The 27,575-nt window shown below is 41.0% G+C and overlaps 1 protein-coding gene across 2 annotated transcripts; it reads right to left on the bottom strand.

The window, feature by feature from the left end:
- Positions 1–545: 545 nt before the first annotated feature.
- rdh8a (retinol dehydrogenase 8a) lies at positions 546–19,975 on the bottom strand. Of its 2 annotated transcripts, none has more exons than XM_052138638.1 (6): positions 19,844–19,975; positions 4,264–4,425; positions 3,350–3,529; positions 3,054–3,147; positions 1,590–1,773; positions 546–1,397 (listed from the first exon to the last, which is right to left on the bottom strand). In XM_052138638.1, exons 1-6 carry the CDS (start codon positions 19,944–19,946, stop codon positions 1,170–1,172), a joined length of 951 nt encoding a protein of 316 aa, XP_051994598.1. In that variant the 5' UTR covers positions 19,947–19,975; the 3' UTR covers positions 546–1,169. The 2 variants fall into 2 exon arrangements, with proteins under 2 accessions (XP_051994598.1, XP_051994597.1); XM_052138637.1 differs by lacking the exon at positions 19,844–19,975 and adding an exon at positions 7,464–7,765.
- Between the last annotated feature and the right edge of the window lie 7,600 nt (positions 19,976–27,575).

Below are 27,575 nucleotides of genomic sequence, written 5' to 3' on the forward strand. Positions count from 1 at the left end.
CTTGGGTGCTTTGTGTGGTCTCTATGGCATTACTACCCAGATTACACATCTCTGTGATGTCTGTTTTATATAATTTAATCTGCAAAGCATCACAATCTAATTAACATCTGCTGATGTGTTTAAAAAGATCCGAGACATATTTATTGACATATGTCTTATAGACGTATTGCAGATGAGCAAAGAACCTAAAAAATACATCTTCCAGATGTAAAAACACATCAAATAGACTGAGGGTAGGTTGTTGCATACTGGCCCAAGTCACCCAAGTCCCTACTATATTCTGGTCCTTATATGATATGGCTTGGCCCCTCCTTCAATATAAGTCTAATGGATCCTTTAACTCAATTTGGTCCATCAGGTGGAAATTGCAAGTCTGATTGCTTAGTAAAGTAACATCTCCTCAAAAGGTCATACAATTTGGGGTATATTATTTTATCATTTGTTTGTCCTAGGCACAAAGCTTTTCTTCTTTAAATGAGCATTAGTAATAGTAAGTGATGCTTTCCTTAGAATAAGAAAGACATGAAACAATTTAACAACTTCAAACTACTTCATATACATTTTTATCCATTTACACACTCAACAAATTGGACCAAATGACATTATTTAGATTCAAAATCAATGTAACTTTAAATATGTGTCTGGCTACCTAAATGTTCATGTTAATTTAAAAAACACAGACTTACACTTAGCTTATAAAAGGAGAAAAGATGTGCATGAAAATCATTAGCACAAAAACAGGCAGCTATGTGATTATTTGTGATGATTGAATTATGCACAATCAACATCACAAGAGCAATTAGTTAATTATTGTCAGTAAATAGCTTTAAAACAGGTCTGTTATGGTTTACTGTTTGATTGCATGTGGCAAATGTTTTGTACATGCAATAATGCTTTATAATTAACAATGTAAGTAATAACTTAGAATCAGCTTAACTTCTGCTTTGACAGTAACTCAATTGTTTAGATTAATACACATATTATAATTAATACAATCTGTAGACAACAAGTGGTTTGATTGAAAAGAAAAATATTTCTCTTTATATAATAATACATGTCTGTTGTAATGTCAAATACTCCTCTGAGGTATTATCATGTTTGTTGGGTAAAGTTGTGACCTGTACTGTGATCCAAGGATAGTGTAAGTGTATGTCTCTCTGCTGCTCTCTTCAGTCAGGAGAAATGGTGCGCCTGCGCAGGCAGCTGCATGTCAGGCACTTGAGGATGCTCATGGTAACGTGCATAAGTGAGCCGAAGTTAAAGAGTAGATTGTAGAAGGTGTGCACTGAAAGTCCACCGGTCTCGTCAGCATATTTTATGGCCACAATGGGAGTGTAAAGACTGTTGGTCAGATTCCGGAATCGGGGTTGACTGGATTCAATTACTTTCTTGGTACACTGGAATGTGGGAAATTTAAGAAGTTAGTTATAGCAACAGATTTAGGGTATTAAATCAAATGCATGGAGATTTAGATGGGTTTAAAGGGCAGCTTTTTCTCCTTATTTTTTGGTAGGCAAATTCAAGTTTGCACAGAGTGATTTTACATGGTTCATATGGTTGCAGTCAAAGTGGCAAAAGCTGACACATACTTTAGCAATGTCATCAGGGTTTTGCCCCATTGCCTCAAAGATATCGATAGAGGATGGAATGTACACATCCTTGAAGTATCTGACTGTGTCCGCATCTGCTCCAGGATATTCCTTCTTAGCCACTTCTTCCATCATCTTGGTTTCAAACTCTGTATGCACTGGGCCGGGCTCGATTAGAGACAGTCTGGGAGGAGAGCATAGAGGGAATGTTAAATTAGCCCTAAAATCAATAAGTAGAATGATAAAGAAGGACCATTAAAAGCCCTATGCACCCCAAGTCTAATATGACTAAATGACACAAAAGTATAAAATTTTAAATGAGCCATTTTCTGAAACGAGGCGTTTCCACCATATTCAGCAGTGTAAATCTAGCAAACCTTTTTATATTTGCCATTTTATAATTATATTATAAAATATTGTGAACATTAAAAAAAAATTCTAACTAAAACTATGGATTTGGTCTCATGCCAATCTCGGCAAAAAGTTAGGATGCACTCAAAAAATTGCTTGATTAGCTTGAATAATTTGTTTAATCATGGACAGTGGATCCACGTGTTTGAAATGAGTTTTCTTAACTTAAAATGACTATGTAATCTCAACACAAACACTATGTGTAGAAGGAGCATAGTTGAATTGAGTAAACCCAACAAAATTAGTTGTGTCAGTGTAACTCACATAAATCCCTTTTATGTCTTTATGTACTAGATAGTGAAAGTGAATGTTAGCATGCTAAATACATGCTGGTTGGAAGCACTACACAGTGTAGGTTTGAACGATGCTATGGTTTGCACAGCATTTGCTCAATGAAACAAGCAATTGATTTTTTTGTGTTACATCAACCTGTCCTCATCATTAGCTCAAGCGCCACTCTTCTCCATAATGGCAACCCCCAAAACCCCAACATAACAGAAACCTTTCTAATTTTCAACATAACAAAATATTAAACACTAACAAGTTTCCCCATTTATATTTATCTTGCACGAAATCACATTCATTTTTCAATTAAGAAGTGAAGTTGTTTACAAATAAACCAAGACGGATCATTGTAGTAAGACATTTTATACTATGTATAGTTTACACCAGTGTTGCCATGTCTGCTCATTATAAGCAACTTTGGGCTTGTTTTTCCAAAAATATAAGCAGTTTTTTGGGCTTATTTCCAGAATAGATTGCGTTTTGGGGTTTGCTGGTTGGTCCCCATAGTACGGTAAAGTATGAATGATTACTATTAGCAGTTGTCAAATATTCCACACTACACAAACATCCTTAATAATCTCAGATTTTTCACTAATTTAGATCGGCATGCATATATGTGACTATTTGATGTAACAGGATGTAATTTTTGAGAAGACATTATTTTGCATCAAACTTTTTAACATATATGTTTTTTGTAGTCGATGGAATTAAGCAATCCCCAGATTTAGGTGTGCATAGGCTTTAATTGTAAGACAATGGATCACTTACTTCACATTAAACTTCAGGAGCTGTACAGCCATACTCTCACAAAAGCCCTCTATGGCAAACTTAGAGGCCGTGTAGACATCGTTGAATACCACACCTGCAAATGAGTTGAAGAGACACACTCAGTGATAACGTAATTGCTCTGCTGTGGCCCAAACCATGTGTGGCATATCTGGCCATCAAAATTGCCTACAGCTAAGTGCATAACTCTAAATGGCTCTATTTTCCATTGAGGTTGCTCATACTGTCTATCAAGCATTCATCTATGTGACAGAAAATGTCAGTGATCCCCATTATACCCTGAAGTCCCATTACGCTGCTCATGACGATAATGTGGCCGGCTCGCCTCTTCTTCATGTCTGGCATGACCTCTTTTATCATGCGCACAGTTCCGAAGAAGTTGGTCTCAAACACTTTCTTCATCTCATCGAGACTGATGCTCTCCAAGGGGCCCAGCAAACCCACGCCTGCATTATTAACTGAAAAAAACAAACAAACACAGAGATCATGATCTGTGAGAATGTCATGGGTGGTTACAAAGCTCCTGTTGTATTCAATAAAGTGAAAGGGTGAGCAAATAACATTCAATCAATATGAATAGGCAAGTGTTCTCATGTCTCTGGTTGTCAGAAGTATCTTCTCTTGAATTAGACTACGCACACTGAACTGACCAGTTTTGGTGAGTAACTAACTAAAAGTGGTAGGGCTTCTAACTTAACTTTACTTAACTTGAAAATTCTGTTATAATTTACTCACCCTCATGTCGTTCCTATCCCATATGACTTCCAATCTAATGTGGAAATCGAAAGGAGATGTTTTATTGAGGATAGCCCTTTGTCTTTCAAATACAATGGCAGTAGACTGTGCCTTAAAGCTTAAAAAAAAGAACCAAAAGTATCATAGAAGTAGTCCATCTGACTGCATCATAGTCCAAGTTTTCTAAAGGCATTCAGTAGTTTTTGGTGAGAAACAAACCGTAATTTAAGTCTTTTTTAAGCAAAAATCTTGACGTCTGTTGTGCATTCATCAACACTATGAAAGAAGCTCATCCACAGCTGTTCATTGCATTGTTTTAAGCACTAAACAATGCAAGTTCTCGGGTGAACCTCATTACCATGGTAGTATGGTAGCTTGGTGCGTGGCAAGCTACAGTTTCGTAGTAGCTTCCCCAACACTGATACTGACCAAGAGGTCAAAGGCATTCCACACTCACTGAGAACATCAATGTGGCGGTCCTTGACACTGTCAATACACTGCTTGACTGAGTCATCACTACACACATCCAAAGGCAGCAGTGTCAAGGTATTTCCATACATGTCACCCGCTGCTTCCACCAGCCGGTCCTTCTTTCTCAGGTCTCTCATAGTGGCAATGACTTAAAGACAGAGAAATATGTTGTCATAAACAATACAACAGTAATTACACAACAATGCAAGGCTAACATTCATGGAGTGGTTTTCTGAAAAACAGTGCAAGAGATTGCAGTTTGATTGAACTTGGTCCCTTTTATCTGTCTTAGCAATAACATAATTACACTGAAACAAAGCATTCAAAGTAATCACTTTTAAGTGCTGCCTAATTAAACTGTGGCTGAAAGATAAGCTAAAGAGATATGGTATCTTTGCACTTTGAACTTTGAGGGACACTCTGGCCTAAATCAAATTTCTAACGCCAGTTCCAGAATTACAAATCATTATATCTCTGTAATTGTTGTAGTTGAATTTGAATTAATCAAGCTTATCCCCATGGAAAACAAACCTTGGGTTGTCATTAGATATCAATCTGCACAATGATGATGTCAGTGGTCAACTGTTCTGGCAAGTCCTAAATAAATCAAGTCTATCAAGCCGATTTGTTTTACAACTTTGAAGGTCCATATTGAAATTTGTTTTGCGTGTTACTCTACATCTCATAATGGAGGTTCAGTATTTATCTTGGTGCTATTTTGTTATTTCTCCTGTGTGAAACATCAATTTCTCTGTGGCACCTCTACTGAGACTTGATTTGTTTCTCTAATCCTCTCTGATTCTAAAGATGAGGCTGAGGAACCTCAGCAATAGATCAGTGTGTTTCCTTTAGCAGATTACTGCAGTCTGTCAACAGACAGAATCCTGATCTGCCAGATCCCAGCTGTTGTTGAAAAGTGAATGCATCTACTGTATATGGTGATGATGGAGGCGCAGCTGCTAGGAAATATGTGTTCCTGTCTTCTCAAACTACATTATGCGCACACACACACACACACACACACACACACACACACACACACACACACACACACACACACACACACACACACACACACACACACACACACACACACACACGTTGGTCTACCTATCATTATGAGGACTTTCCATAGACATAATGATTTTTATACTGTACAAACTATAGATTCTATACACTAAAACTAACACAAAACTTTGTACATTTTCAATAAAACATAGTTTAATATGTTTTTTAAGCTATTTAAATTATGGGGACACTAGAAATGTCCTCATAAACCACATTTATAGCATAATACCCTTGTAATTACCAGTTTGTTACCTAAAAAATTGTCCTTGTAAACCACATAAACATGCCCACACACACACACACACACACTGTAAACCTTAATAAGACAATCATTTACATCAATTTTAACATATTAAGTTTAAAACTCCCAAGTTTGTAAGTTAATAGAATTTTCAGATTTAGATTTTGTACTACACATGCATGTCAATTGCGCTTAACTTAAAATATTAAGTTCACTCGTACATTTTAATGGCAGTTAACGTTAACTCTTTGGCTGATTTTAAAATGACCATGTAAGCTCAGTTTATATACTTCAAGTAGAGGGAACATCATTTGCTACTGTTGTACTAGCAAGAACTAGCTAATACAGTTTATGCATACTAATTGGAAACACTATTCTTTGATTAGCATATTGCTCAACGCATTGCAAAATATACTGTAGAATAATCTTAAATTGTACCAGTCCAAAACCTAAGCTCAAGCTCAGTTTCAAGAACTCAAAAGAAAGAGAAAGTTCTAAAAACTGACCAAAGGTTAATTTATTTAAACTAATTTGTTTGATTTAATTTTTCCCTACTCAAAACAATTAATTACCATCTCATTGTAAAAGCTGTTGATTTAGAGTAAGTCTTGGGGCTGATTAAACATTCTTGAATGGGCCACTATTTCTTATAATGGGATTTTTTTTGGCTTCTTTGAAGTTGGCATATATCACCGCTACTCATTATAACCAGAACCAATGAAAAATTTAATCTCTGAGGATTTTGTTCTCTTAAAAATCTTTGTGTGTGTTGCAATGCTCTTAGAAAAAGAACAAATTAAAAAATTTAATTAATTTAACAGATGAAAAAAAATATATATATTATTTGTTTCGTTTAAATAAACTTTAATCTCATCTTTAATGATTCCTTGCAGCATCCCTCTCTAGCAGAAAAGACCAAACAGATGCATTTGATTGACATTAATGTGTCTCCAGATGTAGTTGAGTATGAGATAAATGCACAAATGTTTTGTCCAGAGTCCAGATAAAGTCCTCAGGCGACCCTCACTTTAGAGCCCTTACTTGTACAGGTCTCAAACTTTGTCCATCTCCCAACACTCATTCCAGTGTGTGAACTATGGACGCATTAGACACGGCACTAAACCGGGGCAGTGGTCTACAATTCACATCCATAAAGGGAGATTTGTACTGGAGAAGTCACTTGAAAGAGAACGGGCAGTCTCTTTATGATCGGTATCCTCGCGGAGCCGGACCCTGCACTTTCACGTGATAATTGTCCGATGAGGGCTAAAGAGCATTTAGATTCAACTAGAGAAAATTAAATGTACATTCCCACTTTTGATATCAAGAGAAACGGATAGCATGTTATGTAATGGAAAGAAAAAATCACTGTAATACTGAGCCTATGAATGTGTAAACCTGAATGGTCTAGATATGTAATGTGGTTTAGAATGTTCTAAAATATTTTTAAATATTTTAAATCGACAGAACGTTCCATATATATGAGCGTTTAATGAATTAGGGGCTGTTCACGACGAACACGGCTTTGAGACAAAATAAGCTACGCAGCCCCACTAATAGCACAGAACGCAGGTGTTTCGAGACGCGTCACGTTCTAAGCTATTTTTAACTCGACACGGGGTCTTACAAACGCGGAACTCTTGCTCAAGACTCTGGAAAATCATTGACAAACAGCGCGGACGGCCTCAAAGACATTTTCGGCGTGAACGCACCCTTACACAAAAACGAACACAAACAAATATATTTTAAGTTCTAGAGTCAAACACACTTAATGTGCTTTAGAATGTTCTATTTAAAAATGTACAAATATTTAAATTCGACAGAACGTCTCGGCCGTTTTAGCGCTAAGGAATTAGTACGCAAATGAGCGTGTTTACCATGGTAACGCTTCTGTTCGTCTCTGGCCAGAAGCACGGCGATCCGCAGTCCGATTCCAGAGGAACAACCGGTGATCAGCACCACCTTCTGCCCGCCGTCGCTCGCCATAGCAACTCCTGTGTCAGCCGCAAGCTGGATCAGTGGACTTTAAAAACTTAAATCGGATCATGCAACTCGTCGCCCATGTGAGCGGGTTATGCAGTCACATGTCAGGCAGAATCGACTACTAAAAGAAGACGTAAATACGCATGCTTACTAACGTGTTAATCAGCGTTTACTGTACTGTACTGTACTAACACAAACAGATTGCAAACGGAGTGCGATAGCGCAGGCGATGCAACACTATCCAAAGGGGAGAGTTGTTTAAGTGTGTGTGTGTGATGAGGAGGTTGAGGGGGAGGAAAAAGCAAATAAGCAATAAAACAAACAAATAGACAGTAACACTTTTTAAATGGATAATTTTTAATTGAACGAAAAAGAACAGATTTGTGTTCTCAGTTGTGTCTCAGAATTGTGCCTTTATTGTCTGTTCAATGAAACATCATTATTGAACATGACGTTAAAATATTGAATTGATTGTACAGTATAACCACTACCAACAACATAATTACCATAATATATGTTAAATTAACAGCATTATTTGTTCACTATTCTATAGGACTATCCGATTCCAGAAATTGGGAATAGACGCCAATTCCGGGAGGTAAAAACGTGAGGCAAAGTCAAAAACAAACGTTTTAAATACACGTTATAATATATATATATATATACACACACACTCAAATATTTTTAATTAGCCTACATTTCACACAGTTTTACCTTAAAATTGTTTTATGAAATAAAACACACACACACACACACACACACATGTTGTGTTTCCATGTTTTATGGGGACTTTCCATAGACATAATGGTTTTTATACTGTACAAACTTTATATTCTATCCCCTAAACCTAACCCTACCCCTAAACCTAACCCTCACAGAAAACTTTCTGCATTTTTACATTTTCAAAAAACACAATTTTGTATGATTTATAAGCTGTTTTCCTCATGGGGACCAACAAAATGTCCCCACAAGGTCAAAAATTTCGGGTTTTACTATCCTTATGGGGACATTTGGTCCCCACAAAGTGATAAATACACACACACACACACACACACACACACACACACACACACACACACACACACACACACACACACACACACACACACACACACATGTTGTGTTTCCATGTTTTATGGGGACTTTCCATAGACATAATGGTTTTTATACTGTACAAACTTTATATTCTATCCCCTAAACCTAACCCTACCCCTAAACCTAACCCTCACAGAAAACTTTCTGCATTTTTACATTTTCAAAAAACATAATTTAGTATGATTTATAAGCTGTTTTCCTCATGGGGACCGACAAAATGTCCACACAAGGTCAAAAATTTCGGGTTTTACTATCCTTATGGGGTCCCCACAAAGTGATAAATACACTCACACACACACACACACACACACACACACACACACACACACACACACACACACACACACACACATATATAGTTATATATTTATTTATTTATTTAAATTTTATTTGACAGGGACAATGCAAATAAACATAGTGTCAAAACCAAGCATGTCACTAATGTGTTGCACATAAAGTTTATAGCTATAGCTAATTTTCAACTCCTGTCCCTGGAAGGGCTTTTATACACAATAAAATGTACATGATTAACTACTTAAATAAAATAAATAAATAAATAAATAAATAAATAAATAAAAATAATAATAATAATATAAACATACATACATATCATGTACAACTTTTATAATAATTAAAAATGAGTACACTTTTGGTTTATTTTTAACCAGTTTTTAAGCCTGGAAGTGAACATCTTAAAGTCAGGCACAGTCTTGATTTCAAAAGGTAATGAGTTCCAGAGTTTAGAACTATTCACAGAGAAGGTCGTCTGTCCAAAGCTGGTCCTGCAGTATGCTATTTTACAGTCATGATTTGTGGAGCTCCTAGTGACTCGGATGTTGTCCTGCCTCTCAATAAATGTAGTGGCTCAGGTGCTAAATGATTAATGCACTTAGAAATTAGTTTAAGAAAGGAAAAATTGCTAAAGCTATCAAAATTCATTAAATTATATTTTTTAAAGATGCTGCAATGATGATATCGTAATGGTTTTTTATCCATACGTTTTATTGCTTGATTATATAAAGAACCTATGCGTTTTATTGCAGTGGGAGCGGCTTGTGCCCATGTTGTCATGCAATATGATATATGAGAAAATATCATAGCATGCATGTACAGCAGGGCTGCCTGACTTGGTATGTAGCTTCTAATTAGTTTAAAACAATTGAGATTACTTTGTAATGTTTTTAAGATTTTCTTTATATGTTTTTCAAATTTAAGTTGAGGATCTAAAACTAAACCTAAATATTTAAATTCTGCAACTGGATGAATTTCTTTATTTTGTAATTTAATATTAAATCTTCCTTTTATATCTATTTTTTTAATGGAAAAACACATGGAAACTGTTTTTGAGAAATTTAAAACTAACTGATTTTGAATGAGCCACTGTTGAATGTCAGACATACTAGTAGACAGTACGGCTGCAGCCTGCTCAGGTGACTTGGCGGGTACATAAAGAACTGCATCATCCGCATAGAGCTGACATCTGGCACCTGAGCAGTGCAGAGGTAAGTCATTTATAAAGAGACTAAACAGCAAAGGGCCAAGTATAGAGCCCTGTGGAATGCCCATTTTTATGTTTGAAAGTGCAGATACCTTTTGATCAACTTTAACACACTGCACTCTAGAGTGGAGATAAGATGTAAACCACAACACTGCCTCACACTGTTTGTCATTGCATTTTAATGTAAAATTGTGTGAAATGTAGGATAATTAAAAATATTTGTGTAAAAGCTTTTAAAACACTGCAAAAATGTCCAGAACTAGTAGAGAAGCCTTACATTTTCACTTGTATAAGTGCAGCACATTGATCATTTAAACTTTAACATACAGATTTATTGATGTGATCTTGTACGCTGACTCAACTCTGCCATCTCCTCATTGCAGACTTGTGTTGTAACATCGGGGAAGTTGTTTGTTATTGTGTCAATTTACTGTCACTAATTTGGCGTTACTTGATTATTAGTTTAATCCAAAGTAAATACCGGTAGACTATCCTGGGCCTCATTTCCCAATAATGATTTATTTTAGCGATTAAAAGTGTGTTTCCCAAAACTGCACTTAACATGAACACGAGGACCCACTTTAAGGGCTTAAGAGAGTCGCTGAAGTGTTGAAATGTGAATGTATAGTGCTGCTCGTCATTGCAACTTCATAATATGTGTGCATATCTTGAAAAACATTTGTAATTTAGATCACTATTTAAAATATATTTTCTTAAATGTACAACTTAATTCACCTCATAAATGTATTTTGCAGATGTCATGAACCCCGCTCCCTCGCTCCGCCCCCTTGAGCTTCCACGCTCGTTCCGCCCCCCTCGAGCTCGCACGCTCGTTTTGCTCCCTCGAGCTCGCACGCTCGTTTTGCTCCCTCGAGCTCGCAGGCTCGTTTTGCTCCTACGAGCTCTCATGCTCGTTAGCAGGTCTCCCTCCTCGGGCTCGCATGCCCGCTCTCCTATCGCCAGAACATTATGTACACCTGCACTCGTCTCAATCTCCACATTAGTTTCACCTGTACTCGTCTCATCACCTTTCATTGTTTACACCTGCACTTTCCCCTATATATATCACTTCCCTTTCGTCTCACTCCCGTTGGTTATTGTATTTAGTTTCCCTTGTCTTTTCACCCCGCTAGTCTCGTCTAGTTTTGAACTCCTCTTGTCCTCCTCTTAACTTGCCAGCTCCTCTTGTTCCCCTGTCTTTTGCTCCCACTAGTCCCGTCTACTCTGATCCTGTTTCCCGGCTTCGACCTCCCCACTCTCGTTGACCACTCTCTCCCGGATTTGCCCCTTTACTCAACTTTGTTTCCCCGGCTTTTGACCCTACGCTACCCTGACCATTCTCCCTCTGGATTTTCCATGCTGTACTTTTGTTTGCCTGCAAATAAACGCAGTTTAGACTTACATTGTGACTGTCTCTTCTTGTGCGGGTTACAAAATAACCAACCGTTACCGAAGACAGTCACAATGCCCCGCGCTGAGGATTCGCGCAGCTCACTAGAGCGGAGGTACATGTCTCATTCAGCGCGAGGAGCTACGGTTTGGAGGCATGACCGAGCGCTCACGGCCCAGGGACAGCAGGTACGTGCGATTTTTGATTTGTTTCACCCTGTTCCGCCTGTGTCTGTCCCTGAGCCCGGTTATGCTCCCAACACATCCCTGAGCGCTGTAAGCCTTCAACCCCCTGAGAGGTTTGATGGCTTTTCGGGCGCTTGCCAAGGGTTGTTTATGCAGGGCAGCGGTTGTAGAACTTTAAACCATGCCCTTAACATTATGGACCCTGCGGCCCAACTTTTGGTTTTGCGTCAGGGGTGTCAACCCTTGGAGGCTTATGTGATTGACTTTTGTGCCCTGGCTAACCAGGTGAATTTTGATGAGGTGGCTCTAAAAGACATTTTTCAATATGGACTGAATGAGCCAGCCTCATCATTCATGCCTGGTGGTCGCTGCTCTCTCAACCTGGCTCAGTTTATTGACCTCGCCCTACTGTATGCTGGTTCCTCGTTTACTGTGGGGGAGGCAGACAATGAACCAGCGCTCCACACCACGGCCCCCGTCTCGAAGCCTACCACGGCCCCCGTCTTGAAGCCTACCACGGCCCCCGTCTTGAAGCCTGACACGGCCCCCGTCTTGAAGCCTGACATGGCCCCCGTCTTGAAGCCTGTCACGGCCCCAGTCCCGAAGCCTGTCACGGCCCCAGTCCCGAAGCCTTACACGGCCCTAGTCCCGAAGCCTTACAAGGCCCTAGCCCCGAAGCCTTACAGGCCCCAGTCCCGAAGCCTGTCACGGCCCCAGTTCCGAAGCCTGGCACGGCCAGCGAGTCAACGCCCATGCCTGCCACGGCCAGAGAGCCAGCGCCCATGCCCGCCACTGCCAACGAGCCAGTGCCCATGCCTGCCATGGCCATCGAGCCAGCGCCCATGCCCGCCACGGCCAACGCCCATGCCCGCCACGGCCGGCGAGCCAGCGCCCATGTCTGCCATGGTCAGCGAGCCAGCGCCTAGAGCCTCGACTGCCCCAGAGCCAGCGCCTGTAGCCTCGACCGTCCCCATGGCCACGTCCCCTGTTGGCCGAAGACATAAGAGAAGGAAGAGGGCCCCTTCTCCCCAGTCTCGTCTTGTGCTCAAGACCGCAGAGGTTCCCTCAGAGTCTTCCACAGCTCTGCAGGTTCTGCTCCGCCCTCAGAGTCTTCCACGGCTCTGCCGGGTTCTGCTCCGCCCTCGGAGTCTTCCACGGCTCTGCCGGGTTCTGCTCCACCCTCGGAGTCTTCCACGGCTCTGCCGGGTTCTGCTCCGGCCCCAGAGTCTTCCACGGCTCTGCCGGGTTCTGCTCTGCCCCCAGAGTTTTCCACGGCTCTGCCGGGTTCTGCTCTGCCCCCAGAGTCTTCCACGGCTCTGCCGGGTTCTGCTCCGCCCTCAGAGTCTTCCAAGGCTCTGCCGGGTTCTGCTCCGCCCTCAGAGTCTTCCACGACTCTGCCAGCCTCTGCTCCGCTCTCAGAGTCTTCCACGGCTCTGCCAACCTCTGCTCGCCACTCAGAGCCCTCGTGGCCTCCGCCTCACGAGCCTCCCAAGGCTCCTCCTCCCAAGCCTCCCAGGGCTCCTCCTCTCGAGCCTCCCAGGGCTCCTCCTCTCGAGCCTCCTAGGGCTCCGTTTCTCGAGCCTCCCAGAGCTCTACCTCCCAAGCCCCCCAGGGTTCTGCCTTTCAAGTCTCTCGAGCCTCCCAGAGTTCTACCCCCCAAGCCTCCCAGAGCTCTACCCCTCGAGCCCCCCCGGGCTCCGCCTCTCAAGCCTCTCAGGGCTTCTCCTCTCGAGTCTTTCAGGGCTCCCCCTCCTTCCAAGCCTCTCAGGGGTTCTCTCTCGAGTCTTTCAGGGCTCCTCCCCCTCTCAAGCCTCCCAGGGCTTCCCCTCTCGAGTCTTTCAGGGCTCCTCCTCCCCTCGAGCCTCTCAGGGCTCCGTCCCTCGAGCCTCTCATGGCTCCACCCCTCAAGCCTCTCAGGGCTTCTCCTCTCGAGTCTTTCAGGGCTCCACCCCTCAAGCCTCTCACGTCTTTGCCTCTCGAGTCTCTCAGGGCTCCTCCGCCTCACGAGCCTCCCAAGGCTCCTCCTCCCAAGCCTCCCAGGGCTCCTCCTCTCGAGCCTCCCAGGGCTCCTCCTCTCGAGCCTCCTAGGGCTCCGTTTCTCGAGCCTCCCAGAGCTCTACCTCCCAAGCCCCCCAGGGTTCTGCCTTTCAAGTCTCTCGAGCCTCCCAGAGTTCTACCCCCCAAGCCTCCCAGAGCTCTACCCCTCGAGCCCCCCCGGGCTCCGCCTCTCAAGCCTCTCAGGGCTTCTCCTCTCGAGTCTTTCAGGGATCCCCCTCCTTCCAAGCCTCTCAGGGCTTCTCTCTCGAGTCTTTCAGGGATCCTCCCACTCACAAACCTCCCAGGGCTTCCCCTCTCGAGTCTTTCAGGGCTCCTCCTCCCCTCGAGCCTCTCAGGGCTCCGTCCCTTGAGCCTCTCATGGCTCCACCCCTCAAGCCTCTCAGGGCTTCTCCTCTCGAGTCTTTCAGGGCTCCACCCCTCAAGCCTCTCATGGCTTCGCCTCTTGAGTCTCTCAGGGCTCCTCCCCCTCTCAAGCCTCTCAGGGCTTCCCCTCTCGAGTCTTTCAGGGCTCCTCCTCCCCTCGAGCCTCTCAGGGCTCCTCCTCCCCTTGAGCCTTTCAGGGCTCCACCCCTCAAGCCTCTCACGGCTTCGCCTATCGAGTCTTTCATGGCTCCACCCCTCAAGCCTCTCACGGCTTTGCCTCTCGAGTCTCTCAGGGCTCCTCCCCCTCTCAAGCCTCTCAGGGCTTCCCCTCTCGAGTCTTTCAGGGCTCCTCCTCCCCTCGAGCCTCTCAGGGCTCCTCCTCCCCTCGAGCCTCTCAGGGCTCCAGCCCCTCCCGAGTCTTTCATGGCTCCACCCCTCAAGCCTCTCACGGCTTCGTCTCTCGAGTCTCTCAGGGCTCCTCCTCCTCTCAAGCCTCTCAGGGCTCCGCCCCCAAGCCTCTTGAGCCTTCCAGGACTCTGCCACTAGAGCCTCCTACGGCTCCGCCTCTCGGGCCTCCTACGGCTCCCCCTCCAGAACCTTCCAGGCCTTCGCTCCTAAAGCCTCCTTCGGCTCCACCTCCAGAGCCTTCCAGGCCTTCGCCCCTAAAGCCTCCTTCGGCTCCACCTCCAGAGCCTTCCAGAACCCCACCTCCAGAGCTGCCTACAGTGCCGCTCAAATTACTTCAAATTACGTTTCACAACAGAATACACATGAGAAGTGATACAAGATACGAAAACAAATGCATGATCATATGTTATGCATTTCAGAATATGATGTCTATGTTTTTAATCATATATTTTATTGGTTATAATAGGAAAAATTACCTCCTACTGTAAAATATACATATTTGCTTACCTGACTGTCCAAGAGTATTGGCAATTTCTCTTCAACTCTTCTCTTTCTCCACCCGGTTGTGGTGAAACATCAGATTAATCATCAAATAGGCACTGGTGCTCCTGCCAATGTTCCACAAATTTTTCCTCCATTTCTTCGGTCAAATGAGACTTTCTTGATACCGCAGCCATGCATGAAGTTTTGTTGCAGGTATATCAGGATTCCTCCCACTGAAACTTCCTGTGTCCCGTTTCTTGCTCTCTCATTGGCTGTAGGTCAACGCTGCTGTTGTATTCAGTCAAAACATATTTCATATTGCACGATTTGGAATCACAGACGGGTCCATATTTTTAACATTCTAGATATCTCGCTGACATCGGCGACGAATCGGCGCTTCTCTCAAATCCCGTCTTTGATAGTTCATACATTGCGATCATTGCTCACGGTAGCGAGCTCCGATTTGCCCACGTTTTCAGGCTTTGGTCGGCGAGCGAAAATCGGGCTTAAAATCGTGTAGTGTAAACTCGGCATAAGAGTCGCTGTCCTTAAGTGAAGTGCTGAAATATGAATAGTGCTGCTCGTCATTGCAACTTCATTATATTTGTGCGTATCTTTAAAATAATTTATAATTTACCGTGCTAATATTTGTTTTTTATATTTTCGGAAATATTCGACCTATTTAACTATATTTTAATTCATATAATGTTTTACAATAATTTTGTGCAGAACATTCTTTTTCTTTTACACAATCTGCTTTCATAATAAGGTATGCATGTGTAATATTTAGTTTTCACACATTTCTCTAGATTTAAAAGCTTCCAGGCCCTGTGTATGATCCTGCTAATAACAAGCATTAATTGAACATTACGAGGTTCATGGTGTTATCACACAGCACAACACAATGAGATGTTTAGAAGCTGCGCTTTATGGACATTCACCAATAAAGTGTAGGTCTGCTCTTTAATCCCTCAAGTTAAAACGGTGACAGCAATGCTACACGTGTAGTGCTGGCGAGAGAGCCTTTGGGTGTCAAGAGAGGAAGAGGAGACAAGGATGTTTACTAATTAATCTGTTCATCCATTTAGACTATCTATTATATACATTTCATTATTATTATTATTATTAGACTTGCCTGTTAAAATAAAAATAAATAAAACATAGGTATCCTGATATTAAAGTTTTAGCATGAAGTGTAGATGCTTTTGGGAAACGGGTCGCAAATCTAAGATGAATCGTAAGATGGATATACAATCTATATTGGCTTACGATGCTTTTGGGAAACGAGGCCCTGGTCTGTAAAGCAGATGTGTTGAAGGGCTTGTGTGATGACTTCAAACAGATGAACAAACAGAGCAGATTTGACTCAGAGTCAGATTGATGATCGTGCTGTTAGGCTTCTGAAATGTGTAGTAGTTCAGTGGTCGAGGAAATAAACACAGTCCAAAAATATCAACCGGCTTCCCCGAAAGGAATCGACTCCAGCTATGGGGTCGATTCTGACTTTTCGAGACTATTCTCGATTCCCAACGCCTTGGAATTGATTCCCAGCCCTACTATTCTAGTCTGTTTTCAAATGGAATATATACAAGTGCTCAGTTTGTTTTGTTAGTTAAATTTAAATTGTATTATTGTGATGTAGAACCATCTTGCCCAAATTAAGGCGGAAATATGTTTGAAACTAAACATGATGACATGGCATCCTGTTTTAGAGCAGTAGCCTACTTGACTAGCACATTTACAGGTGATGACTTGTTTGCTCTTTTTTTTATGTATTAATTTCGCTATTTTCTTTTTCATTTTATTATTAGCCTATCTATTGACACATGGCCATAAACAATATTCATGCTGAGTTATGAGTTAAGCGATTCACATTTAAGAAGCTGGATTTCCATGAGTCTGTGCTGCCATCTGCTGGTAAAACACAGTGCTACAAATACAAGTTGGCTCTAAACACTGTAGACTCCCAAATGCTCAGAAGGATCTGGAAAACCAAAGAACGTGCTGTACGGATTTTTCTGAAGAACAGTCATGTACAACTACCACATAGATACAAACAGTCATCTATTAGCGAGGAATCACCATTTAAAAACCAAGGGGATGAAAACTATATGTACAATGTACATTACAGTATATATATATATATATATATATATATATATATATATATATATATATATATATATATATATATATATATACACACACACACATACATTGTACACAAATATACTGTATATAATAGAGGTAGATCGATATATCTCTTTTGCAATAGTTGCTTTTGGAACTATAATTCAATGGCAAAAATCTCTACCAATATTTGCAGATAATTTAGCAATAAACCTCATCTTGTAAGAAAAAAAAAATATATATACACAAATCTCTTCATCCTGTGAATAAATAGGCTTTAAAAAGTTTCATTTGGTAATTACTAACATACAGGACTATTTAATGGAGCCAAGTCCTCTTTGTATTTGCATTCACGTACATCTCACCATGTGCCCCACCGAGAGCAAGAACCACATTATAGTGACCACAAGGAGGTTAACCCAATGTAACTCTACCCACCCTAGCAACCGGACCAATTGGTTGCTAAGGAGACCTGGCTGGAGTCACTCAGCACGTATATATACACTCGCCTAAAGGATTATTAGGAACACCTGTTCAATTTCTCATTAATGCAATTATCTAATCAACCAATCACATGGCAGTTGCTTCAATGCATTTAGGGGTGTGGTCCTGGTCAAGACAATCTCCTGAACTCCAAACTGAATGTCAGAATGGGAAAGAAAGGTGATTTAAGCAATTTTGAGCGTGGCATGGTTGTTAGTGCCAGACAGGCCGGTCTGAGTATTTCACAATCTGCTCAGTTACTGGGATTTTCACGCACAACCATTTCTAGGGTTTACAAAGTATGGTGTGAAAAGGAAAAAACATCCAGTATGCGGCAGTCCTGTGGGCAAAAATGCCTTGTTGATGCTAGAGGTCAGAGGAGAATGGGCCGACTGATTCAAGCTGATAGAAGAGCAACTTTGCCTGAAATAACCACTCGTTACAACCGAGGTATGCAGCAAAGCATTTGGGAAGCCAAAACACGCACAACCTTGAGGCAGATGGGCTACAACAGCAGAAGACCCCACCGGGTACCACTCATCTCCACTACAAATAGGAAAAAGAGGCTACAATTTGCAAGAGCTCACCAAAATTGGACAGTTGAAGACTGGAAAAATGTTGCCTGGTCTGATGAGTCTCGATTTCTGTTGAGACATTCAGATGGTAGAGTCAGAATTTGGCGTAAACAGAATGAGAACATGGATCCATCATGCCTTGTTACCACTGTGCAGGCTGGTGGTGGTGGTGTAATGGTGTGGGGGATGTTTTCTTGGCACACTTTAGGCCCCTTAGTGCCAATTGGGCATCGTTTAAATGCCACAGCCTACCTGAGCATTGTTTCTGACCATGTCCATCCCTTTATGGCCACCATGTACTCATCCTCTGATGGCTACTTCCAGCAGGATAATGCACCATGTCACAAAGCTCGAATCATTTCAAATTGGTTTCTTGAACATGACAATGAGTTCACTGTACTAAAATGGCCCCCACAGTCACCAGATCTCAACCCAATACAGCATCTTTGGGATGTGGTGGAACGGGAGCTTCGTGCCCTGTATGTGCATCCCACAAATCTCCATCAACTGCAAGATGCTATCCTATCAATATGGGCCAACATTTCTAAAGAATGCTTTCAGCACCTTGTTGAATCAATGCCACGTAGAATTAAGGCAGTTCTGAAGGCGAAAGGGGGTCAAACACAGTATTAGTATGGTGTTCCTAATAATCCTTTAGGTGAGCGTATATATATTTACAGTATATTATAACATATATATTGATTGGTGGATGCTAACATTTAGTAGCCTCACTATACCTCCACTTAGAAGCTGTGTCATACTCTGTTGTTGATTGAATCCTCTGATACCGTATGCAAGAGTATGACAAAGAAAACTGTCTATGACAGGGGTCCTTTAGAATAGAAATGGCCCTCTTTGGGCATTTCTTGTATTTTGGAGAGTACAGATGGTCTGAATAAACCAGTCAGATTTGAGGTATAAGAAAAAGGGTTAGGCTGGGCTCTGGGTTGAAGGCATTTTTGCCAATTTACTTATCAACCTATCCTTTTTAGCAGTACTTAATTGATAGGATTAGGGATTAGGCTAGGACTAACACATCCTATCTGGGAAAATCACGGTCAACATTAATCATCTGTGCTGATGTTTGTACAGTATAAAGTCTTACTCTAGTTTTATAAACAAAACCTATAATCTGGGTTCTCATATTCCACCTCTGTACAGTCTGTGCTTTATATAATTGTCACTGAAGATTAGCAGCTTGTTGGATGCAAGTGCAAGGTGTTGACAGAACTATGGTAATCAACTCTTAATAGATTGTTGGCTGTAGAATGATAAGTATTTAAAAGAGACCTTGTGTTGAGTGATTCTCACAGAAGTAATAAAAGTGAAAGGAAAGGAAAAACAAGATAAACAAACACTAGATTTGGTGCTAACATCTAATCCTGAGAAATGGAAATGCTAAACTCTGAACTTCGACATAATGATAAGATGTCAAAATATAGTAATTTCCTTTTCTGAAACATATTTTAAATAGCTGCATTACTGAATACAAAGGGATTTGGGAAGGTGACTAAATTAATCAGAGGATGAGTCAAAATGTGGACATCACTGAGAGGTGTCAAAGTGCAAATGATAAGAACAAATAGCACTAATGCAGATGTCATACTAGTCTGGGCATGTTGGCTATGTTGTGACCACAGCTGCAAGGTGGTGAAGCAGGTTTGCAACTGAAGAAGGATATTGAGAGGAAGACCACCAAACAAAGTCATTCTTGGATTGAATCACTCACAGACAGACACATCTAGAAAGAAAGAAAGAAAAAAGTTATCACATTTAACATAACAGACCAGCTTGGGTTAATGAGGAGTGTCAAGTTTGATGTATTGTGTATGTGCTCTTTGGAAAATGTGATTGTTTACAGAACAATCTTCACCACCGGCCTCTCTGTTTGCAGTTACTGATTTCCGTCAGACCTTCTAAAGTTTCTTCCTGAGGGCAGGAATAGTTTCCCCTGTATGGAATCCTGACCTACCCAGGCTCAACCCTCATCCTACATACTGACAGAAGTTTAGCCTTGCTGTGAGAAATTTAGCAACAACAAATCCCCATAATTGGGTGAAGCAGTTCTCAGATTAATTATGAGACAACTTCTTGGAGAGTGTTTTTGTGTGATCAGAACTTGCTGTGCTTAACAGTGAATAACAGTCAGTCAACCCTCTGCCAGAAGTTTAGTCTCTTTAATGCGCTGTCGTTACAGTACATCAAAGTGCTGCATTGAACAATACATTTCAAGATCACCGTCGGATGTTAAATCCTCTGCTGGGAGGTACCTTATTTGTGAGGTGCTTTGGAGAGATTAAAGTCTTTTCCTGACTCTGTCTGACACTGCTTAAATAAATATTTGCCGTAAAAAAAAACGTTTAAACTACATGATGTCCTGAAATAGATATGTACCTGCAATATAATCTAGCAGTTCTGTTCTTTTGATAGTGCAGCGTGGATCGCCCCAAAGCACTCCGGTTACATTAAAGGGTGTCATTATGTGTTCCGGATGTGCAGAAGCAGTTTTGTGCCACTCTGTATTGGAGCCTTTCTTATTTCTTACTTTGAAAATTTTTTCCAATACTATGGTATTGTTATTTAATACGATGGTATTTGTTTCTTATTAGCAGTTCATTCAACTGAAGAAAAGACAATGATTATACAGGTTGACTCGACCCACTTACATGGGTTTTATTGATGTGTGCTGGAACAATTGCAAGGCGTTGTTTGTTTTGGTAAATTTAGCTTTTAGTACTAGAAAAACTTTCCCTCGCTCAAATTTATTCTGTTGCATCCAAATTTGCATGAGGGAAATGAATAGATACTGCAAGAGGGTGGGTGTGCATGATGTGTTTCTGGCTGCCTTTCCCTGTTTCAAGAGAAAGTGCTCAGGTTTGTTTGAGTGTGTGGATGAGGCTGGGTGCCGAAGATGGAATTTTAGCCTCTAAGTTATCTATCTGGCATCTTGCACAGGTTTAGAGAAGGATAAAGAGAGGAGAGTATGTGTTGAATAAATAAGCAGCAGTACAGGCCTCTGCATGCGGTGTTTCTTAAGCCACTCTCTCTCTCTCTCTCTCTCTCTTTCTATCTGTCATGTGTATGTCAGGTATGTCCATGTCAGCTTCTGTATACACAAAATGTACATTTGCGCTGCATAATTTAAATTTGAACTTCATTTGGATATTTGACATCATCTGGATTGAACTTAGATATGTCAGTGCAATGAGGATTGGTTTGCATAGACCAGTGTAAGATCTTGAGTGGGCCCACATGGAATGCAACAGAAAGCTTTGTAGATTTCCACAAAATTGGAACGCCTGTCTTTTACAAAGATAAACACATGCTCCATAATTTTTTTTGTATGATTATGAAACATTTTGTTTCATTTGATTATGCTTTCAGCTACCAATAAAAGTGTTGTAATCCCAAATCGGGTTGACACATTTATTCATGTTTAAATCTATTCCACATATTTCTCCCAAATCACAGCAGAAAATGTGAAAAAAGTGTATAGATGCCATCAGATGCCTAATGGTGAGTCATTCACCAGGAGGTCAGATTCTTATTTTGTTATTTTATTTTATAGTATATTATTTGTTAAATAATTTATTTTAATGCTGACTGTGGCACTTTGGATGATTTAGATATTATTATGAATAAAATGATTACTTATAGTAAGTCGAATGAACTGAAATTAGACTCTATAAATAGTATACTTCATTTCCTGTCACAGTGCATTTACATCCTTATTAGGAGAAAAAACTAAATGTTACAATAATGCTTCATTAGTATTTTTCTATGCAAAGCCTTCCATAGAATAATACGAAGTTGCTTCGTAACTTTCAAATAATTTAAACGATCTTCTCTTTATACTAAAAGTCAGGTTAATGTCAATGTAAATCTGTAATTATTCAGTGAGGTAAACTACAATAACATATGAAATGAATGCTAGGCAATGTTCAAGATAATGCAAAAAGCTCCATTCATTAGTGTAATGTAACTTGGTTATACATAAAATATATACAATCTATTATTATAAAACAATAGCTCATCGATATATCAAAATGACAGTTGTGATGGAATCACATCAATACTGAATTGTATCAACATATTTACAGTGTGCAGTTGATTATTTTATTAACAGCTACTGTCATCATCCACCAAAACAGCTGTTGATAAAGCCGGCTAGCTAGCTAATGCCGACATAGGCTATAGTATAAATGCGGTCAATGTTTCATGCAAAGAAATGTGATTACTTCAAACTACAGTCTCGCATAGTCAGATCTATATCCACACTTTGTTTTAGACTTGTTCCAGCACTGGAGAGTCAACTATAACATACAGTATCCATGTTTGTAGTAAAAAAATCATAACTGTGTAATTTTAATTATGTTACCTGATACCATCTTTCAGCATGATGTTGGTGAATCACGTTCAGCCTCTTTGTACATTACGTCATTGTTTTGGTCGATGCTTGCTCGTGTACTTGTAGAGTGTGTGCGCGAGCACGAGCAACAGATAGCTGCAGTTCACTTAACGGCCACGAGTGTCATCAAAAACTATTTCTAAAAATTTAGCACCTTTAAACTCTCAGAAGCAACAGGGACAAATTTGAAATTTTATTACATTTGGGCATCGACAGACCCTCCACGGGTCAAATCCAATAAGCTGCGCAGCAGTACCTTATCCGTGCCATTTATCGTGTTTGGATTGTAGGTGATAGTTAAAATTTGATGTGATTACATGGTCAATTTAGACTCAAAAAGGATGCAAAGTATGTTATTTTTGTCACAAGTCCCATCTGGGTTGTTCCTTTCTCTATAACTTGATCATTAGGATGGAATCGCTGTTGTGTGTTTCAGGTGTGTACATCAGTGTAATTTCCCCACTGGACACATGGCAAAGATTCTGCCCTATTCCAACCAGTGTTTAGAACTCACACAGAGCTGAAGGAAATGTCAAAATCTAATGTGAAAACTGGTAAATGCATTAATCGCGATTAAGAAAAATGTAATGTGTTAATTGCATGCATTGACAGCTCTACTACTAGTACTACTAATATTTTAAATGTGAAGTGTGTAACTACATCGGAATTGCAAAAAATCATTAGTTGGCGCGATAGTTCTGCCCGTTCATTGGCAGAATGACAGCATCAGTCGCGATTCAATTCTGTTGTATGGAAAAAATATATACAATGAAAGTGAACGGTGATAGAGAGAATTAACATTCTGCCAAACATCTCCTTTTGTGTTTCTTGGAAGATATAAAGTCATTTGGGTTTGAGACAACATGAGGGTGAGTAAATGATGACTGAATTTTTCTTTTTGAGTGAACTATTCCTATAAGGGATATTTTAAGCACCTGCTTATGTCACAGCTGGTTTTCCAGCCACTATATTTAGCATAAGATGAGAAATTGTTATTAGAGTGACAAATTATTCTTATGTGTCTTCTGTATATTAGAGCACACAGGTCTCCTGGCTTATTCTCTCTGGGCAGCTGAAGGAGAATCTTTTGATGAGAGGGAGATAAAGAGAGAGATACATTCACAAGAATGTTTGCTGCAGGTCAAGAGTGGCGCTTTCTGCTCTTTTGTGTGCTGTCTGCTGAGGAAGTGTGGAATGCAAACTTCACAAAAACTAGGGGGGTGGGAAGGGAAGGGTGGCCATAAACAAAGAAAGAAAGGAAAAGAAAATGTGCCTTTTTAGGGACAGAAGAAAGGAAGAGAAAGGAAAGTTGTAGGATGTGGGCAGAGAAACGAGGAGAGACTAAACAAGGGATGGAGGATAACACCGCATTTGGATCTAAAAGCGTTCATTGATTAAGCAGCTCATTAAAAATTATCCTTCATGCTAATTATTTGAGGCACCCCCGCCCCCAATGGTAATTATCAAAATAAACACCACACTGAGAACTCCTCCCTCAAACTCACCCTCGTGGATTGTGTGAGTTGGAAAAATATGTCCATGTTGTTTAAGCTGGCATTTTCCACATTAAAAATGAGCTGTGCTTTATTACAGGAAGCTTAGACCTCCTCTTCCATTAGAGCGTCATGTGTTGTTCTGGTTTAAGAGGTATTAAATGTTTTTATGAGGTCAATGCAATTACAGCATGAAGATGTGTATCCATTTTCCCTCGATTTAATGGTTTATAACCATACTTACACACTATGCTCCTTGGGTGCTTGAACTATTGGCAAATAAAACTAATCAAATGAAATATGTTTAATGGAGTAATTTCAGTTGTTTTGGGTCTGCAATACATTTACAGTATTCAGTCAACTGTGTACATTTTCTCTAGAGGAATCCTGACCATTCCTCACACACACATACAGACCTACATTTACACACCCATCATCCTGAAGATGACCCCTCAATAGCTTTGACAACTTTCTCCACAAACACTTGACAAATGATCGTGAGAAAATCTGTGTGGGAATTTACCCAGGATTTAAGAAGGCTATTGATGGCTGCATTCCAAAAACTGATGATAGATTAATATACTACTCAAATAAGTAAGAGATTATGTACAGTCAGTCTTTATTGTAAAGTAAATCCCAGCAGGGACACGAGTCAACATGAAGCAAAGGCTACATAACAAATAAATAAATGGACATGAAAAATATACTTAATTTGAAATTATTTTATTATGTGAGAATAAATAGGTGGGATATTAGGAAGATGAAACTAGCACAGCTATATTACTCACTCTTTATTAAGACTATTTTCTACACTTGAAAATAATAGAAAGTCATTAAACTATATATATAAAAAACACTAATAGAATATGGTCATTATGTAGTCTCCAACATTTTTTAAAGTAGCCACTCTTTGCCTGGATTACAGCTCTGCACATCTGAACATCCTCTTATCCAACTTCATGGGACAATTTTTAAACAATGTTGAAGAAGTTAACATGGACCTTGCTGTCAGGTTTTTTTTTTTATTTGAGTTTTCAGTCCCTGGACCACTGTCCTGGCCATTTTTGTTTCGTTTTTGCATCCTGTTTTAGCATTTTTTCCTTCAATAAAAATTTTGAAGTGCATTTGACTGTCTGCACTTTGGTTCTCCATACAAAATACCAGAACTGAACTCTGCAGACAGTCAACCCAGCATAATGGGACTTTTTTTTCACCCAGCATCAGTCCAGCAGGAATCGTCCCCCAAGGGCCGAGGCTGAAATATTGTCAACACGACTATCACCCCTTTGGGGTGTATGCGCAGTCACTTCTCGATGTGGTCCAGGTGCTAAATTTTGGTGTGTCCGACATTATACAGCTTTTTCTTGACTCGATGAGCCCTTTGATTTGGATGTGCTGGGCAATCAGAAAAATTTGACCATATAGGAGGAGGTCGACCATGTGTTCCAGCTAAAAGAGATCGAGCACCTACTCTGGGAAATAGACAACATCTCTGACAGTCCCACCTCCCAGTCCTTGTCGTTCCCACTTGTCGGTTCCCACGTGCTCGTGAGCCATCGCTGGAGAAATAGGAGAGTTTCCAAAGCACCTGGTCCAATCCCGTTGCAGTCCCCTTGGAGGCTCATCCCTGGCCTGGAACTGCCCAACCTCGTTGCTGCTCTGGTGCCGCCTGACCTCTTGCTTCTCTGGAGCCGCCCAACCTCTTGCTGCTGTGGAGCTGCCCGACCTCGTTGCTGCTCTGGAGCCGCCTGGCCCTCTTCCTGCTCAAAGGCTGCCTGACCTCATTCCCACTCCTAGGCTGCCTGACCTCGTCCCCTCTCCAGGACCGGAGCCTCCTCCCTGGCCACCGCACCCCGGCCCATTACTGGAGCAGCTCCCCAGGCCAACAGACCATGCTCCCTTCCTGGAGCTACCTCCTCGGCACCCTGACCCCAGCCCCTTCCTTGATGCACCCCGGCTGCTTGACTACGCTCCGTTAATGGGCCCACCCTTTCCACTTCAGCCCCCCCTGGAGCTGCCTGTCCTCTCTGCTGCAGCCCTCGACCCTATTCCTCCCAACCAGCTGCCACCAGTCCCCTCCTCTCCCCAGCGGTGGCCGCCGACTTCGTCTTCTTCGCAGCTGCCACCGCCATCCTCATCCCTATCCTGGAGCCATCCAACCTCGTAGCTGCTCTGGAGCTGCCCGACCTCTTTGCTGATCAGGATCCACCTAGCCCTCTTCCTGCTACGAAGCAGCCTGACCTTGTAAGTGTTTAAACATAAGCTTTTAGATTACACAGAAAATCGACATGAACCTTTGAATTGTTCATTTACCCTGAAATGACCCCATTCTCTCAAATCAATGACAAGAGCCAACCCCATTAGAAATGTTTGCATAAATTCAAGCTTGTTCACTTTTCCCTGTGACACTACTGATAAAGTGTTGCATGAACAATCTCTTAAACATTGGTTCTGGTCCCATGGAAAAGAAGTAATCACATTCACTCTGACACATGGGGTGTGTCTCAATCAGCTCCCTAGTTCAGTAGTCAAGGTGTCAGCCATTTTTAGGGCTGAATATTTTCTTTTTAAAATACATGTTATTTGTAATGTCTTTCATCCATAATGATCATGAAAGGGAGAGTTGTTATAAGAATGTTAAAAATACATAGCTTTATATTTGTATTTCTTTATTTGTCATTTATCTTTCATAACACTGTATGTTTAGATATCTACAATGAAAATGTATGACAGTGTCATTTATACAGCAAAGTTGTTGATTAATACCAGCTGATTCACAAGTAATGAGCCAGGAAGCTGATTGAGACGCACCGATGGGTTCTGGTCCCATAGAAACCAGGAAGTAATTGCATTTACATAAACAATGGTCTGTGTGATTCGCAGGGTGTTTTCCTTCTAAAACCAATTTTTTACGCCACTGATGGTTAGTTTTAGTGTTGAGGTTTAGGTTAGGGTGTAGGGTAAATATAATTTAAAACAAAAAATTAAAACTTGCTCAAATCATTGTTCATTTGTGACATATTGAGATGATTGTGGGTATACCTTCTTTATCAGGTCTGTTTTTCTCAAACGTCTCTCCATCATCACGCTTTGCTCTAGCGAGTCATATAAGGAGAAGACATGTTAGAATGGGAGTTCAAAGAACATCTGTCATAGATCTACAGCTCACTACATAACATTTGACAGCTCTGCCTTTATATACTGAGGAAATGGAATGCTTGTCAAATCTACATTTTCTCACTTGATGTAAAATCGATAATATGTGATAATGTGTGTGGTAGCTTGTTTTTCTGAACCAGCAGTGAAATATAATTCCAAGCATGTACTCTGGTCTGTTTTCACTGTGTTTTTGTAACGTTAAATTTGATGCATGGGTCTTTCCAGATGTTTAAGACTTTTGTAGTAATAACAGACTAGTAATAAAACAGCCTTTTTAA

This window comes from Xyrauchen texanus, chromosome 12 (genome assembly GCF_025860055.1).
Source record: "Xyrauchen texanus isolate HMW12.3.18 chromosome 12, RBS_HiC_50CHRs, whole genome shotgun sequence".
NCBI lineage: Eukaryota > Metazoa > Chordata > Actinopteri > Cypriniformes > Catostomidae > Xyrauchen > Xyrauchen texanus.

Bases quoted from the DNA above. Each gene is read 5' to 3' on its own strand.
- rdh8a (XM_052138637.1), bottom strand. From the start codon at position 7,572: ATGGCGAGCGACGGCGGGCAGAAGGTGGTGCTGATCACCGGTTGTTCC. The intron at 3,530-4,263 runs GTGAGTGTGGAA...TGTTTTTTTCAG, and splicing joins CCGCCACATTGATGTTCTCA to TTAATAATGCAGGCGTGGGT. The intron at 3,148-3,349 runs GTATAATGGGGA...ACTCATTTGCAG, and splicing joins CAGCGTAATGGGACTTCAGG to GTGTGGTATTCAACGATGTC.